This window comes from Dreissena polymorpha, chromosome 8 (genome assembly GCF_020536995.1).
Source record: "Dreissena polymorpha isolate Duluth1 chromosome 8, UMN_Dpol_1.0, whole genome shotgun sequence".
NCBI classification, from domain to species: Eukaryota; Metazoa; Mollusca; class Bivalvia; order Myida; family Dreissenidae; genus Dreissena; species Dreissena polymorpha.
The window spans coordinates 1,308,433-1,327,670 of record NC_068362.1 but is presented as its reverse complement, the minus strand read 5'-3'; the positions used below and the strand labels follow the sequence as shown (position 1 = coordinate 1,327,670).

The 19,238-nt window shown below is 37.4% G+C and overlaps 2 protein-coding genes across 2 annotated transcripts; one reads left to right on the top strand and one right to left on the bottom strand.

Moving 5' to 3' along the window:
- Window positions 1-485: 485 nt before the first annotated feature.
- LOC127841039 (gelsolin-like protein 2) lies at window positions 486-14,105 on the bottom strand. Its single transcript, XM_052369552.1, has 13 exons — window positions 14,049-14,105; window positions 13,502-13,582; window positions 12,551-12,624; window positions 11,564-11,638; window positions 10,991-11,062; window positions 10,151-10,278; window positions 6,647-6,755; window positions 6,198-6,308; window positions 5,494-5,574; window positions 4,712-4,815; window positions 3,947-4,025; window positions 2,861-2,956; window positions 486-1,323 (listed from the first exon to the last, which is right to left on the bottom strand). The coding sequence occupies exons 1-13, from the start codon at window positions 14,053-14,055 to the stop codon at window positions 1,228-1,230; spliced, it is 1,113 nt and encodes a 370-aa protein (XP_052225512.1). The 5' UTR covers window positions 14,056-14,105; the 3' UTR covers window positions 486-1,227.
- Window positions 6,784-9,232, top strand: LOC127841041 (uncharacterized). The gene is made up of 2 exons (XM_052369553.1): window positions 6,784-6,947; window positions 7,251-9,232. The coding sequence occupies exon 2, from the start codon at window positions 7,865-7,867 to the stop codon at window positions 8,918-8,920; it is 1,056 nt and encodes a 351-aa protein (XP_052225513.1). The 5' UTR covers window positions 6,784-6,947; window positions 7,251-7,864; the 3' UTR covers window positions 8,921-9,232.
- Window positions 14,106-19,238: the final 5,133 nt, after the last annotated feature.

Sequence of the window (19,238 nt, the reverse complement as noted above, 5' to 3'; positions counted from 1 at the left end):
GTGAAGACTGTGTGATTAACCCATTGGTGACTAGCGTCTGGAAAAAAGGCCTTGGCAAACAGCGAAGACCCAGATGAGACTCCGCATGATGCGGCGTCTCATCCGGGTCTACGCTGTGTGCTTAAAGGAATGTCCGTAAGAAATATTCTAAATATAAAAATGAATATACTAGACATCCCTAATTTTGGAAATATATTGATCCAATTCGAAGGATGAGAGAGTCCACTAGGCATAAATGGGTTAATAGAATGACGAAGTTCTGGTTAATGAAACCACATTCCTAAATACGCATATATATTACAAATTCCAGCGCAAGTTGAACAGCATGTTCTTGATATTCAGAGTGGTCAAAGGGCAACTAAACTAATAATGATAAAAACATAACACTGACACATATTTACCAGAACAATTAAATTATTCGCTGTATCTTTTTAATAACCAATTTCAACAACATTCTCCACAAAAGGATACTATGAATACATAAATATAAACTTTTGATTTATTTAAATATACGCGTTATAGTCCAACACCATAAAGTTCAAAAGAAAAAAAGCAACATAAACAACAATAAAAACACAACCAAATTAATTGTATATATCAATTGCAGTCAATGATCTATCAATATTGGTAGATAGATCTTTGCTGCAACACAGTCCACAAATATACAGCTTAAAAAAGTCTAGAAATATTCAAAGAACGAAACTTGAAAATATGTAAATACATGAGACTTGTTCTGAGAAAACTGGGTTTAATGTATGTGCGTAAAGTGTCGTCCCAGATTAGTCTGTGCAGTCCGCACAGGCTAATCAGGGACGACACTTTCCGCCTTAACTTGATTTTCGGTAAGGATTGACTTCCTTAAAACTAAAAATACCATAAAAGCGGAAAGTGTCGTTCCTGATTAAGTCCGCACAGTCTAATCTGGGACGACACTTTACACACATGCATTAAGCCCAGTTTTCTCAGAACGCGGCTAAAAAAATAACTTTTGGGCACCTCACAAAGTATGCGATATGTGGTGATTTCTGGCAGGCCACGCACATAGGTGAATAATCAGTTAGCGTTTCCCGAACTGGGCATTACTAAAAACAGTTTAAAGAAAGGGCTGCAAGATTTTAGTGAGATACACACAATAAACGAACGAAAGAAGTTAGAACCATTTAAATCGCATGAAATTATGTGCTACGGAATGCGAGTTCAGTGAAAAATAGCAGCGACAGGGTTGCATCAGGCCGTAAGGGCCACCAGGAAATCCGCGCATGCGCTGTACTCGTTGATGCACGTGATCGGAATAAGAGGGTGTCTCGTGCTCGTCAAATAGTTCTGAAATAAATAAAGCGATCATCTTGAGACTGCAAATTCTAGGAAATAGGAACATTGTTTACTTAATTCAATCTAACCTAACCTATAGAAACCGGTTAATTATGTGGGATTGTTGGGAGACACCATGGGTCCTCACATAATGCAGTCTCAGGCGCGGAAGGACCTTATAAACTTCGAAACACACACTTGTGTTCTTCAATTATCTGCACGTTTGAAGAGAGACAGTAAACAATGTAATCAAATAGTAGGAGTAAAATTGAATTGAGAATCCCGTTAATGTGTTAAAAAAACACATTTATGTTACAATTACGTGTTACAGTTTATGGCAATAATTATAGCTAATATGCAAAGTATAAATGGAAACCCACGTTAAATAATTCGTGTTTGGTTACAGAATCGGTTGAATTCATACGCATATCGACTTATAATACAAATGCCCTACATCTACTATAAATATACTAAGTATACTAACTATATTTATGTAAAATATTACAGTAATATGAGTCGTGTTCTGAGAAAACTGGGAATAATATATGTGCGTAAAGTGTCGTCCCAGATAGCCTGTGCAGTCCGCACAGGCTAATCAGGGACGACACTTTCCGCTTTTATGGCATTTTTCGTTTAAATGAAAGCTCTTCTTATCAAAAATCCAATTTAGGCGGAAAATGTCGTCCCAGATTAGCCTGTGCGGACTGCACAGGCTAATCTGGGACGACACTGTACGCACATGCATTATGCCCAGTTTTCTCAGAACGCGACTCATATTGTCATAAATCCATATTGGCTTACGTTCAAAACAACATAGTACAAAGAAAAAGGGGTGGGGGACAATAACAGTTCTCTGTATCATTACAATATTTATGTAGTTAAGACAGATTGACAATGAAACAGCAAATTAATTAAACGTCATTATTGAACAACGAAAATACACAATCCTTCTACAGTTGAAGCTAAGCAATTTTTAATAAGAACAAAACGTTTGTTTATACTATTAATACAATAAAAAAGTAAGAAAATTGGTTTAAAGCTGATAAAGCGCTCACTTGAGACCCGAAGGAATATAATGTTTCCTTTGAAATATTACTGCCCGCGTCAAATATAATAGATATATGTGGGCTACAAATTAGTTTACAAATTTCACATTCTTATGGCCTGTAATTAACAACTGCAATACTGCATCACAAGTTAAAGGACTATACTGTATCAAATGATTTGGAAGAATGGCCAAAGTAATTATTTCGGAACGAAAGTTAATATTTGAGCCTCGCTATTTTAAACGGGGTCAAATGCTTGTGTAAAAACTGCCGTACCAGATAAGCCTGTACAGTCCGCACAGTCTAATCAGGAACGAAACTCTCCGCTTAAATGGCATTTTCCGTTGTAAGGAAGTCTCTTCTAAACGAAAACCAATTTTAAGAGGAATGTGTCGTCCCTGATAAGCCTATGCGGACTGCATAGGCCAATCTAGGACAACCCTGTACGCAAATGCATTAAACCCCTTTTTCCCAGAGCGAGGCGTATATAAAAGCCATTTTACGTGAGCGTAGACCATGGCGTTTCGCTTCTCGTCTCCGGAGGAGGCGTTCCCAATCCAGACAAACACGTCCTCGCTGGTGTCCAGAATAAACACGTCCTAGAGAGAGAACCAGTATTATACATGTATTGTTTACGTGCAGGGAACCAGTATTCAAAATAAAATTAGCCTACGTGCAAGGAACACATTTTAAAAATAAAAACTCAGTGTGCGTAACCATGGAAATATATAGGCTAAGTGCAGGGAACCAATGATACACAAACATGGCTGCCCGGTTAGCGCAGTGGCTGGTCACTAAGGACACCCTGATTCAACACCCGCTCCCGGAAGCATGTGAGTTTGGTTTGTGGTCGCCATACTGGACAAGCGTTATTTCCTCCGGGTACTCCGCCCCCCCCCCCCCCCCACTCCATCTCAATTTAAATGCCGTTCACTAAAAATTAAAAGGCCGGACATTGTTGCTATATCAAAAATTCGTCCCATCTTCCATGACTCTAGTACGCATATAAGGTAGAAGTGCAAGGACACACCACAGGTCCTCACAAGTGACAAACTCCAGGTCCTCACAAGTGACACACTTCATGTCCTCACAAGTGACACACTCCAGGTCCTCACAAGTGACACACTCTAGGTCCTCAAAAGTGACACACTCCAGGTCCTCACAAGTGACACACTCCAGGTCCTCACAAGTGACACACTCCAGGTCCTCACATAATGCAGCCTCTGGTTTTGTTAAGTCTGATTTTAACGACCTTGACTTCATGTTTGACAAACAAATGATAATTAAAATTAATTATATGTTTGTTTTTTTGCATCTCGCATTTTTGGTCATAACAGTCACTGTACTGTTATAAACTGTCATCAAACGAAAGAGAAACACTATTCATTTTACGGTAAAAAATAAATACACATTTATTATTCCTCCAAATAAATGCGATTTTAGCAACTCATAGTTTTATCAGATGATGGAAATTACGGACCTGAACATGGGTTAATGTAAAGAATACTGTTGTCTTGGTATTCCGTCTTTGAAATGACGAAGTTTGACTGTACGCAGTACTAGCACATTATCAATAAAGGGACTCTCACGTTTGAGTCGAAATCCTCCAGAGAGACGTCGTTTTCCTTCTCAAGGTTGAACTCCATCTTACCAGCCGCATCTGACAGTCTGCGAAAAGTATGAAAAAGAAACTATACATACGGAATGAGTTTAAAAGCAAATCCAATGAATAGATGTAATGGTTTATTCAAGATACATTAGACATTACAGTCCATGAGTACACATGTATGTTGAATATATTTATACAAACAAAATTCACGCAAGTGGTCATCAATAAATACAAGTTCATAACATGATTGATCATATTCAAACTATATTATGTTCTATACATACATTGTTAAAAAGATACATGTATTTCAACATAATGTTAACATAAATAGATGATGATCCATATCGTTTGGAAGTGTCAAAAGGCAGTATCATTTATTTGCATTGATAAATTTGAAAGTTTCAAATATACCAGTGTACATAACGCATATACTGATTTCTTAAAGGGACTTTTTATCAGATTTGTGTATGTAAAATGTCATTAAGTACAAGTATATATAATGTATATAATGTATACTCACACATATATAATGTTTTGTAAGAGTCTTACATTATTATAATTGCAATAAACGAGTTTGCCTTATATTTGCCTTATATTGTCGCACAGGCTAATAAGGAAAACACTTTTCGCATACACTGTATTGTCGTCACAAATTAGCACGTGGACGATATTTTAAACACGTGCATCAAGCTCCATTTTTTTAAACCGATGTGCATATACAAAATACAAATGTGTAAAATAATACCTGAAGAGTCTGTTGGTTTTCTGCTCTGTATTCTGTATGTCTTTCTTATTCTTCTTAATGTCCGCATCTCCTATCTCCTCGTCGAGTTTGCCATAAAAGACACCCTGTAGAAATAGTATATTAAAACCTAGTTAACTTCGTTTGTATATATATACCTGTAATAGAACCTTCATTGAGGATAAGGTATTGTTGGAATATGTGTATATCTGTATAAATGTGGGCCGTGCTCTGTGAAAAGAGGGTTTAATGCATGTGCGTGAAGTGTCATCCCAGCCGCACAGGCTAATCAGGGACGACATTTTCCGCCTCAACTTGATTTTGGCTAAAAAGAGACTTTCTTGAAACGAAAAATATCTTAAAAGCAGAAAGTGTCGTCCCTGATTAGCCTGTGCGGATTGCACAGGCTAATCTGGGATGACACTTTACGCACATGCATTAAATCCTCTTTTCACAGAGCACGGCTCATGTTTATTTCAATATTGTGCATTGTAAATTCAACATGTTTACGCCTTTCGAGACAATACCGTTTTTATCATTGTTTATGAACACGGGTTGAATAAAATACGCGATATTGTACCGACATGAACAAATAGCATTTCATATGTGTTCCAACGTTCGTGCTTTACATTTAATCTGCTTCCGTTTGGAAGTTTCCGCTGAACCTACAATTCAACGTCATGAAATCATAATTTCAGTTAACTTCTGGCATCGACGACTATACCTCGGATAAATTGGAAATTGCTTAAGGTAGACACAATCTTTGGAAAAGCAATTTCACTTACACAGTTTGACAGATCTTCGTCCAGTGTTTCCGACGTGCATTTTCCTCTCTCATGCTTAATTTGATTCACGTGCATCGCCGCCTGCAAAATCAACATCTGATACACTACCAAATAAGCATTTGTGTAAGAATATAAAAAAAAAAATGAATGAAAGATTGTTACATCAAACATAATAAATGAATCTCGCTCTAGCAAAACGGGGCTTAATGCATGTGCGTAGTGTCGTCCCATATTAGCCATTGCAGTCCAAACAGGCTAAACAAGGACGGCACTTTCCGCTTAAACTTGATTTTCACAAAGAAGATTTTTATTTTAAGCGAAAAAAACGAAAAAGCGTAAAGTGCTGTCCTCTTCCGTCTGCAAGGGCTTATATTGGCTGACACATTACGCAAGTGCATTCAGCTTGGTTTTCACAAGGTGAGGCTCGGAACGTACCGATTACAATCGTCCCTGGTACTGGGAACTGTGGTCCATGGATATTACATAAGCATTAATGAAGAGTAACTCATACGATACGTAAACCGGGGATGGATTTCAGCCTCGGCCTTATTTTATTTTCTTGCATTGAATATACCAGACCTCGAGCAAGACCAGGAAAACTTTACAAATTAAGTTATTAGCCGTGAGCAACTATAATGGATTTTGGAAATAGTGGTCTGAAATGCATGTCGAGCTTTCGCAAGCACTTGTCACGAGTGCCTCACCCTGTATCTCTCGTCCTTATTGCTGGTTCCACCATTCCACTGGTACAGTGTGGTTCCCAGGTCTAGGATGTATACGTCAGAGGTATCCAGCAGTGCCCGACAGCGAGGAACCTGTAAAACAAATCGCTGATAAACTGTAAATCACGAATCATCTCAACCTCAGCGCAAAGATTCAACTGGTACCGAGCATATCTCATGTTACCTTTTGCGATGATTTTATAATCATCGGCAGCATCCGGAAGTCCTCGCAAATGCCATCGTTCATCGACTTGACTGCTTCCAAGCACATATCGTATCAATTAGCGCTAGGGAATTGAGAAAAGCGGATGACATCAGACGAACTCTTTGAATGGGACGCAAGCTTGGTTTACATCAAAATCTTTTAGGTAAAATTGTATAGCGATTTTGACTCTATGAGAGTGCTTAAATCTTAACAGAAACATAATTACCTCAGCAATTTCTACGTGGTTCCTGTCGCCATGGAAATGCAGCAGACGCGGCACATACTGACGTGACGTAACCTTCCGAAAACCGCTCTCTGCCCCACCACGCAGGATTCTGAAGTGGGGAACATTTCAGCGTATCGTGAAAGTACCTCTTCTCGCACCTCGCCTCTTCTCGAACCTTTCATTTGTTTACATTTTATGCGCATGCGCGCACGCGCACAACGTCATCGTTTTGTGGGTACCTACGTATTGTTTACGACGACTCGCGCGTAGCTGTCAATCTCCGAAAATGCGTCACAAACAGGTAAAATAAGTGTATTAAACATAAAATACGTAAAAATCATTGTTTTTATTAATGCTTTTTTACCTATAATATGATTTTCATGTAAAAACCTATAAAACATGGTCTAACTTTCGATCTCAACTATGCTTGACAAAAACACTTTTCGTCTGCGGCAACAAGTCACGTGACCATGGTCAAATCATGTGACAAAGCTATTTTTAAACGAAGTAAAATGTTGCATGTCACTAATTGTTGCAACTTAAACATATGTTTCTGATTGTGTTTTTGTAACTTTTTATTTAATATTTGTCCAACAATTTTCAGAAATTCCCAATGAAAAGAGTTAAAAAACATAAGGGGTACTCTCCATCAGCACTCACAAATGCTTACAAACTTGTAAAAGAAACCGGGATCCCTATTAAAACTGCTGCTAGACAGTATGGAGTGCCACATAACACCCTTCGCGATAGGGTAAAAGGCCGCGTGGATCCAGAAACCACGATGACAGGTTCTGGTCCACTATTTACATTGGAAGAGGAGGCAAAGTTAGTAGCACATATTAAACTGATGGCTGATTTGGGGTACGGTTTTACCATAACAGAAGTGGTCTCAAAAGCAAGTGACTATGCAGTCTTTCTTAAGAAGAGAACACGGGACAAACCATTGACCGTGAAATGGTTTAAGGGCTTGCGCAACAGGTGGCCGGAGCTCAGAGTCATAAAACCTAGGGGGTTAGCTAAATGTAGGGCAGAAGCTACCAATGAACAAGCTGTTGAAAGCTATTTCACAAATTTAGAAAATGTGCTGAAAAGTAAAAACCTTATTGACAAACCTGAGTGTATATATAACATTCACGGACAGCAACAACCACGGTCATTGGTGGCGGTAACGCAATTGGGACACAGATTCCTCCCTTCTTTGTTTTCAAGGGTGCGAGAATGAATGAAACATTAATGCAAGGTGCTTCTTCAGGATCAGATGCAAGTATGTCAAAGACAGGCTGGTCTAATTCAAGCATTTTTTTGGAATATTTACAATCCCACTTCATCAAGTACATTCAAAGATCTGATCCTAATCAGCAAATTATCATCATATTTGACGGCCACAAATCTCACATCAATGTCCCTGTGTTGGAATGGGCAAAGAAAAACAACATAATTTTGTTTGTCCTTCCAGCACATACATCTCACGTGCTTCAACCTCTTGATGTAGCCTGCTATGGACCTCTGCAGAAAATATATAATTATGCATGTCAAAAATTTATCAGAGAACATCCATCTTCAAAAATCACAAGATACAATATTGCAGAATTAGCATCCAATGCATATGTGACAGCATTATCCGTGAATAACCTGAGGGCTGCCTTTGAAAAGACTGGCATATTTCCATTCAATAGAACTGTGATAAGTGCTGACATTTTTAAGCCATCAATTCCTTATGTTGTTCCTCAAGAAAACACATTGGCTTCTGACACTCAGCCATGCATTGACAATTACTTTACAACTGCCGAAAACATAATTGAAATGAAGAAAGCACACCATACACTAAAAAAGACTTTAAGAAATCATGTGTCTGGTCAGGAAATAACTAGTGATTGCATAAATCAAGAAATATTATCACAGCCTTTACCACGTTCCAAAGATACACCAGTCTTTCCTATCAACAAAAGAAAACAAACAAAAACAAATGCAACAAATGTCAATCAAAGTAATGTCCCCCTCCCAGAACCTCTTCCTGGACCTTCGCACATTGGCATCTGTGATACTGATAGTCAGTCTTCTGAAGATGATGTTTCTGAAGAAGACAAATGTTGTGTGTGTAAACTTTTTCAACCCAAGGAACTGAAAAACTGTGTTTCCCTTGTGTTTACAAAATGGGCACAATGTGATCACCAAAACTGTGGACATTGGACACACTTGATTTATTGTTGCAAACAGAAAGTTGTTCGGCGGAATGATGTCTTCGAATGCCCATGTCATAAAAGTGAAGAGTAAAAATACTAAAATTGAAATAAAAACATATATTTGTTCTAAAAAACATTGTTATAAATCAAGTTTTAATGTTATTTTCTAGTTTCATAAAAAACTGAACAAAATCTGCTTAGAATTGTGAATTTAAATAGTAAACAATGAAGGGTTCGAAAGGAGGTACGATTGTTTTGGCGGCCATGACAGTTTTACATGATATGGTGGTGCTGAAAACTTTACGCAAATCTGTTAACAAAAGAGGATTTGCATAACAATTAAAGTTGTCAGGTATGTAGGAACAATGTATTTATCACATAAAACTCTTACAAATACGTTTCACTATTGCCAATTTTTGTTTTTGACATGTCAAAAATTAAGAGGTTCGAAAGATGGTTCGTCCATGATACATGTGAGTTACGGTCTGATGAAAGGGGTGTAATGCATGTGCGTAAACTATCATCCCATATAAGCATATGCAGTCCGCACAGTAAAATCAGGAACGACACGTCTTCTGTACTAAAATTCATTATAGGCGGAATGTTTGGTCCTTCATTTGACTGTGCGGACTGCACAGGCTAATTTGGGACGACACTTTCCGCTGTTATGGACTTTTTTGTTTAAAAGAACACTCTCTTTTGCGATAATCCAGTGTCGGCGGACTGCAAAGGCTAATCTGGGACGACACTTTACGCACATGCATTAAACCCCGTTTTTCCAGAGCGAGGCTCATATTGTAGGAGCTACAACTCCACTAATGCTACAGGGCGAGGTTCACCACAGTGATCTCCCCTTATTTATAAATGCAATAAAACGTGTAAGTCATATATGAGCATATTACATGTAAGCCTCGTTCTGAGAAAACTTGACTAAATGCATGTGTGTTTCGTCCCAGATAAGCCTGTGCAGTCCGCACAGGCAAATGAGTGACGACAGTTTCCGCCTAGAATGCATTTTAGTATCGAAAAAGTGTCGTCCCTGATTATCCTGTGCGGACTGCATAGGCTAATCTGGGTGACACTTTACGCACATGCATTAAGTCCTGTTTTCCCAAAACGCGGCTCATATACCCTGTAAAAAGTCCGAAATGATTACAAGAACGAACTGCAGAGTGAGGAAGTAGGACCGGAAAAGCTACGTACTGAAATGATTACACAAACGAACTGCAGAGTGAGGAAGTAGGACCGGAAAAGCTACGTACTGAAATGACTACACAAACGAACTGCAGAGTGAGGAAGTAGGACCGGGAAAGCTACGTACTGAATAGTGCGAAAGTAGGACAGGAAGAGCCTGCTCTCGTGACCCTGGACCTCGCGATGCTGCACGGGGCGGTCGTCAAGGTACGTGTCTAGCTCCACCGTCTTGTAGGCTGCGGTTCCGTATTCGTCCTATGATTACCGTACTCAAGATTGAAGATTGAAGATTTATTTTGTTACACCAATTCCAGAACGCTCATGACACACGTGACCACATTATAGCACATACAATATTATAACAACATGAATAAGACTTTATAAATAATTATTACTTAAATTATGAGAAAGCTAGGTTGCTTAACATTATAAATAATACGTACATGAATATTTCAGTTTATAAATATTTTAAGTACAAAACATTAAAGAGGTGTAGTGATACTTATCAATGCAAATTCCAATAATTAATAAATACATATACTCTTCGCACAAAACCACAATGAGGCGATAACAAGAACTTACACAAATGTGCTAAAAGAGTGTAAAAAAAACAGTTCCTGTAAGAGCAGTCCTTTTTCTAACCCTTGTGTTAAACTCAAATGTTGAATAAACCTAAAGTATACAACTTAAGCTGTTACCCAACCATTTTGGCTGTAAAAGAGGAGTAAACTGTTGCTACCATTTAAGTAACAGGCAACTTAAATTTCAAATTGAACAGTATTTCATTATATTATTTAATATTAAATCCATGTGATTTTTAAATAAGCTGGCCACCAACTCCAATACACAATTTTTATATATAACGGGATCATAGTGTACTGTTTTAGTTTCCCAGTATTCAAAATGCATTTTAGTTATAATTGTATTGATTCAGGTGAACATATTATTTTTAAATATACATAGACACCTGGGTGCTATATTTGCCGATCCAGAAGTGTACGTCATACAGAAGGGCATCAGAATCGGCGAGTTTGTAGGTCTGAAAGAAAAGTGAAAACATTGAGTTTTGATGAAGACTGTACTGATTATGTTATTAATTATGAAATTTTAATTAAATGAGACCAAAAAAATCGTTTGACGATTAAAAATTTATTTTACAACGACAGTTAAAAGTACTTTTTTTTTCGAAAATGAAATTATTAAGATCAATAATAATACGAATTTATTTGTCGCAACAGTTATTGCAATGCTATTGGATGAAAGTAGTTTAATCTCATCCAAAAAGGCTTTTCCAGGACGGAATGTCCGCGTTCATGGTGAATATTTCTGTTTCAAGTATGCACTTCTAACAAAACTCCATTATACTCGAAACGTTCCTTCGCGGACCAACCTATGCGGATTGCACGGTCTGCGTCGGGACGGCACTTAACGCACGTGCATTTAGGCGATTGTCTCATTACACGACGAGCATGTTTGCCCGTTATTTGCTTATTTGCTTTTAATAACCCAACGTTTGTCTATTTAGTAAGCTTGTACTCACGTTGAGGACAATGTATGAATCACCGTCAAAGAACTTTCCGTACTCCGACTCCGGCCACTTCTCGACTTTGAAGTTCTAAATAGTATAGGTGTTTACAAATAAGACACATATTCTGAGGATCTATGAGACGCGCTCTGTGAAAACAGGGCTTATGTGCGTAAAGAGTTGTCACAGATTAGCGGAAAACGGCGTTTAATGCATTTTTTTTATGCCCAGGAAACGGACTCGATAGCGTTTATATAAGCCTAAGGCTTTCGATGCAATCGAGCTAAAATAAATAGGTTTAAACTAATGCATTTGCAGTAAGTCCCAACAGGCTAATCAGGGATGACTCTTTCAGCTTCAATGGTATTTTGCGTTGAAAGGACTTCTCTTCTTAGCAAAAATCCAGCCTAGACGGAGAGTGCCGTCCCTGATTAGCCTGTGCGGACTTAACGCACATGCATTAAACCCCGTTTTCAAAGAGCGGGACTCATGTTATTTTTTAATTTAATGTGTCTTGTTCTGAGAAAATTGGGCTTAATGCATGTGCGTAAAGTGTCGTCCCAGATTAGGCTATTGGTCCGCACAGGCTAATCTGGGACGACACTTTCCGCTTTTATGGTATTTTTAGTTTCAAGGAAGTCCCTCCTTACCGAAAATCAAGTTTAGGCGGAAAGTGTCGTCCCTGATTAGCCTGTGCGGACTGCACAGGCTTATCTGGGACGACACTTTACGCACATGCATTATGCCCAGTTTTCTCAGAACACGACTCTCATTCTTGTTGTCGTAAATTTACAGTCTGAGTCATCATAAAATGGGGAGTCGATAGTTGTGTATGAGGGTCCTGGAAATGTTAGCTTCACTGGAAAATAACGGTAAGAATTAATTAAGTTAAAATAAATACCCAAAAGGTAATAAAATGTACGTCGTATAAAAGGATTATAAATACGTACGCTTATCGTCATAAGACAAAGAACATACACGATAAAGTTTTAATCGATTTACCACAATGCGCCATATTTGAAGGCCTGGTTTTGTTCCCGCGTTTTCCCATGCGGGTTCCGTTTCAGCAGACGACTCTGAAAAAAGTCCGACAATCTGGCGCAATGTTTGTTTCAAATAACATGCCCACACACGTGCAGTGACGTTATGTAGCAGGCAATGATTTATAATGCAGAATTTTTAAGGTCAATAAGAAAATGATGACAAACAGCTCCTGTCACTTTTTGCAGGTATTTCCCTAAGGTTAAACATAATCATCTTTACTGACACGGATATAATAATCTTCAATTAATAATGTGCACATGGCCATAACCACTTCTGCCACAGGATATATGACAACATTTAGTTATTATACAATAGTTGTTTCTACACCATGAACAAGCCCTAAATCTTAAAATACCTTATGGTAAGCATGATAACCTGACACAAACTGTTTGGACAGACGGAGGTGAAACTGTTAAGTTTACACTTTTCAAATAGCAAGGTCCATTACGGCAGTTTGTACGGCGACAACGTCAACTTTCGCACTTGGTTATCATGCTAACAGGCATGAAGTCTGAGGAAGATCATACACAAATGTTGGAATCAGAGAGTGTAACCCAAAGACGTCTTCGTACCTATCGACCCGTCCCGACCAGAACGGACCCCGCCCGACCAGATCCGACCGAATCCGAGCCAACAAAACCCGCCAAGACGGGACCGGATCAGAACCAGAAAAAGACGAGACCCGACCGGATCCGACCAGACCAAACCCGACCAGACCGAATAAACCCCGTCCTGACTTAACCCGACTCGACCCAACCTTGAACAGGCCAGGCCCGACCCGTCTCGACACGACTTAACCACCAATCTCCCTGAGGATCACAACGAGGTCCGATCAGACCCGACCTACTGTGTCTGCGCAAGAACAAATGATATCGTTAAATAACTCAAGTAAAGCGAATACCGACTTACTTTTTGTGTCCTTGTCCAGCTGAGATCCAAACAGCGCCAGGTTTGAATCCTTCCAGTCGTACTGCTTCTGTTTTTGGAGTCCTGTGTATGGACACGCGTAAACCAGAGCATTATACATCGGACAAATGTTATGCCGGTAATTAAATTAAAAACGACCACCAGTTAATCAATATGACAAAAAACAAGTATTAAAATGGTATGATTTATTTGTTGAATGCCAAACAAAGAAATAATAAAAGTATTATATTTAGTATATTCGTATTGTGCTGCTGTAATATGATAGATGTGAATGTTAAAATATTTAAAAAAAATACTCCGTTATCATAAAGTTCAGTTAACGAAATGCATGCGTTTTCGCGTTTTCATCAGTAGTTTAAAGTCGATTTAAATCTTTTATACTGACGAATTAAGATTGTATACTACTTATTTAAATTAATTAAATATTGTTATTCGAAAAGAAACACGCAACCCGATGATAATCAGTGTATTTATATAATCTAGTAGTTATTAAATAATCCCAACATAAGTTCAATATATGTTTACCAACCTGACATTGTGTTATTTCCTCGTCATATGTGATATGAGTCTGAATAACATGTTATTGTGTGAACAGATGTTCTTGATTTTTTCCAGTTTAAAGGGACTTTACCCTTTTTGTATTTTTGCAAAGTCTGTACAAAATAAGGAATAACTACAGGACCCGTATTCATCAACCAATTATAAGACTAAAATTTAAGAATACAAATATATTCTTAAAACTGTAATGTTCTAAATATGTTTTTTTAGTTGGGCTGGAAATTTGACACCTTAAATTACCCCATTCTTCACATAGAATACTGTGCATTGAAACATAAGAAACATTGCTAGCCGTCATCCAATCAAGGTTTTAAATATTTCTTGGGTATACGTCAATTTTTTTAAAACTTTTTTAAGTCTTATATTAGGGGTGCGAATACAGGCCCAGTGCCCGTATTTACCAAGCGCCGCAGAGAAAACTTCAGGACATTTCTTTCAGTCATTCTTTCATCTGAAGTTTTCACGTCAATTACAACTTTAGTTAAAACTTCACTTACGAGCTTCCGGACAACCGGCTTTATGGAGTTCTTAACTAATATTGCATAAAAAAGCATTCCTTTTTATAGTTTTTCATTATACATATGTATGTGTCTTGTTCTGATAAAACTGGGCATAATCCATGTGCGTAAAGTGCCGTCCCAGATTAGCATGTGCAGTCCGGAGTAATCAGGGACGACACTTTCCGCCTAAACTTGATTTTCGGTAAGAAGAGATCTCCTTGAAACTAAAAATAACATAAAAGCGGAAAGTGTGTGGACTGCACAGGCTAATCTGGGACAACACTTTACGCACATGAATTAAGCCCAGTTTTCTCAGAACAAGACACATATGAGTCTTGTTCTGGGATATTAAGGCTTAATGCATCTGCGTAAAGTGCCATCCCACATTAACCTGTACAGTCTGCACAGGCTAAAAAGTCCGCTTTGATACTTTTTTGTTTGAAGGAGATCTCTTCTAAACGAAAATCCAGTTTAGGCGGAAAGTGTCGTCCCGGATAAGGCTGTGCAGATTGAACAATCATGGATGAAACTTTACGAACATGGATTAAGCCCAGTTTTTTGTTATAACGAAGCTCATATAAAAGCTATTTCATCCTGTTATACATTTTAATGTTGCCAGTTTATTCCACAATGGTAGTTGAATGATTATTCCACTTAAGTTGACAGCCGCACGTGGGTGTATGTAAATATTGGTTAAGCAGACTTTTTTTCTGATTGTTGCAATATAAATAATTACTTCTGAACGTTGAATAGTGGATCATTATTTGGCAATACGATTTATAATCCTTATTATAAACAAAGTTCAAACAATCAAAATAATCTTATCAAATTAAATAATCGAAACGTGTAAACTTTCACAATTTCATGGGAAACTAATGGACCTGGATCTTAAATTGAACAAAATCAGCAACACCTACCAAATAATAAAATTAATACTATTTTAAGTCACGTATCAGTAAAAACAAAAGCATGTATTTGAAAAACGTATGTAAGAACCCTGGTTCCGGGTGTACACATAACAATAAATAATTAATACTCGATATTTTACAAACCATTGCGATTGTTTTATCTCACACATTTGACTTTAATAATGGTAATGGCGAATTTAACACCTGCTACAAAATCAATATTATTGTCATTAATATTATCAGTCACGATGTCCTCGTTACCTAACCAGTTGTATGATGTATCATAGCGTTCCCATAGCAACTACGGCGTGTGCTACAATGGGAGCATCACGGACATCATGATAAAGCGCTCAGAACGGGGCGATAGATTTTCAAAAAAAAGTTTGGCTCGAAAATGCGACTGGGGTGGTCAGAAGAGTGCCGTACAAAAACTCTCCCGGACAAAAATCCTCCCGTAAGTTTTATTGAGGCCGGACAAAAAAAACCCATAAAAAACGGGGCCGAACAAAAACCATCCCATGAAAAAACAGGGGCCGAACAAAAACCATCCTATGAAAAAACAGGGGCGGACAAAATCCCTCCCGTGAAATCTGAGCCACGAATTTAAGTACCAAAGATAAATTAAATAAGTAATTCAAATAATTTACTTACATGCAAACGCATTGTTAATTTCTAAAAGAATTTCGCTTTCATTTTCGCAAGGTTTTCAGAAAGTCCCCGGGAAGTAGGTTTATGCATGACGCGATTAAGCGTTGCTCTGTATCGTATTGCATTAAATCTTAATTTAAATTCACTTATCATGGGAGGGTTTTTGTCCGCCTCCGTTTTTTCATGTGAGGTTTTTTGTCCGCCCCCTATGAAATTGACGGGAGGTATTTTGTCGGGAGGGGTTTTGTCCGTGTTTCTCGTCAGAATAATCACCAAAATAATAATAAAGAGTAATAAACGAGACGTGTGACGCCTGTTTAGTGCTACTCTTTTGAAGTTAATAATTGTGCCAATATTGCACACATAAAGACGTGTAACGTAATTGGTCTTTATAAATTAATACTTGAAGAAAATTATTAATAAATCTTTTATCACAACAACCCTAATATCATGAAAAGGATTCTTGAATTTTGGAGATAATTTATAGATGTTTAATTATAAAGAATAGAATGTAATAGATGTTTAATTATAGAGAAAATAATGGTCTAAATAAAATTATAGAATCTTAATTCAAATATTTACCAACTCATAAGAGGGCGTTATTAAGTTTACATCAAAATGTACCACGTTTATCACGGTGCAAATCAAAGCGACTGCCTATAGGTATATACTTAATGATGTCAAACAAGATGAGTTATGAAACACAGTCCGAATATGCCTATCTTGAAAAGCCATCAAAAATATTCGTTTACATGGTCAAATATGATTTCTGTCAAGCACCTGCCGACCGCTTCATTGAATCGGAGCAAAAGAGAGTCGGTCAACCGACATAATTATAATGGCCCATCAGAAAATGTATACAGCCTGTTTGGTCATTTTTGATTTTTCATTTTTCTAAAGAGAGTCTAAGTTTGACAATCGAGTAGAGCAGTCACGTTTTCTTGTCGTGGCGGCCATATTGGCCGCCGTGCTGTAAAATTGTATTTCACGAACATTAGCAAGCGTTGTATTAGAAAATATTCAAAGAAATAAATCGCGATGAAAAAGAGTAATGAACTTTGTTTGCTACTGTGTGTTCTCCACGAACAACGTGTAATTACGCCACAGATTCACTGTTTGGCACTCTCATATGGCCGCATATGGTCTAACGTGTGGTGCTAGATACTGCGAGATCAAAGACCTATAAAATACATGTATTTTATAGGTCTTTGTGCGAGATTCATGGGGACGACAGGGTATGTTAAGTTTCCTGTATGAAGCACCTTCTCCACTGCATCTCTGTTAAGTGCCCCACGCGTGATACTAACTTAGCTGGTTTAGGTGTAGCGGGTAAGGGACGGGATGGAGACAACCTTGATACCCTGATCGAGTTTTGGCACCATTGAGTTACCACTAGACCACGGATCCGGTCGGGAACGCTTGTTTCATAGAACACTGCGCCTTGTTTTAAAATTTTTGAGAATAACGAGTAGGTAGAATATGATGTGTCGGGGGCTCGAACTTGCGTCCACCGAGTTGCTAAGCAAGAGCAGTTTCGGCTTTTATTTTATGAACAAACGGTTAACAGGATACTCACTGAACTTTATATTGACTATGAAAAAAAATAACGCTGAAAGACGTCTTGTAAACATAACAAAAATCGGTCCCTAACCTGAGCACATACTAGTTAAATATAGTTCCTATATAAATTTGCAAAAATATTCATCAAACATGATAGAATCGAAATAATGTTTGCTTATTCTTTATTTATCCGCAATAAAACAATGCTGTTTCGTTTTGATGCGTGGTTAGTAATCTACTCCTGCAAATTAACGCCGTCTTGGTTGAATTCCTGCGCATCAATACAAACTATTTATTAATCGAACAACGCGTTACTAATTTTATTTTCTTATGCATTCAATTCGTATCAAAAGAGTCATTTATGGAGTATAATTATACATGTATATCAATTTCGTATCAAAAGCGCGGTATCAAATTCAAGCAACATACAACATGTGGTTAAATACACCCTGAAAACATGACACTAATTATACTAGATACCATCTGAAATTCTGTACAATAATTTGCAAATGCTCACAGATGGTGCAATAAACGATCGAATAATCCATTATAATTGTGTAGATAGCTCTAGGGAAATGATAGGAAATTTAAACGCACATAATTATATAGAACAATTATTGATATTTGATACTGATAATACATGTAGTTTGCACATAAGTTGACGACCAATTTTGTTAAACGCATTCTATATATTGTTGTTTGCAAAAACATTGAATGAAGAGAATAGTTTGTGAAAGTATGTATGTATGTATGTATATATGTGTGTATGTATGTGTGTATGTATGTGTGTATGTATGTGTGTATGTATGTGTGTATGTATGTGTGTATGTATGTGTGTATGTATTTGTGCATGTTTGTGTGTAAGTATGTATGTATGTAATTATGTATGTAATTATGTATGTATGTATGTACTGTATGTATGTATGTATGTGTGCGTGCGTGCGTGCGTGCATGCGTGCGTGCGTGCATGCATGCATGTATGTATGTATGTATGTATGCGTGTCTATATGTCTGTATGTATGAGTGCACATGTTTTTGTGCGTGCATGCACGAATCATATTGGAGATATATCCATTAATTGTAAACGTTTTGTTCAGAACATACACACACTTTTATGATCATTCCAGATACATATAATATATTGCACAGTCTTGTAAGTTGTAATGATTTTAATGGTTCTGTGAGAACATTTGATAGTGGTTTATCTCGGGGGATAATTTTATCTTTTCTATGGTCTTGAGATAACAATTTTGATATCAATTTAATTTTATAAGCTTTCTCTACACGTTGTAAACTGTTTTATGTTGTGATCGATCTGCTTTTAAGTCTTGTGAGATAATAGTTAACGATCTTGTGAGAGATCTTAATTTGTATGTATATGTGAAATACATGTACGAAAAGTTATTTTGATATAAATGCAATTAATAGTATGATATTGTTAAGTATGCAATTTATAGTCTTCACAGAAAATGTATTTATTTTGATGGTTTTGTGAGATTCATGTATTTTTATGTCCCCTACCACTATAGTGGAGGACATATTGTT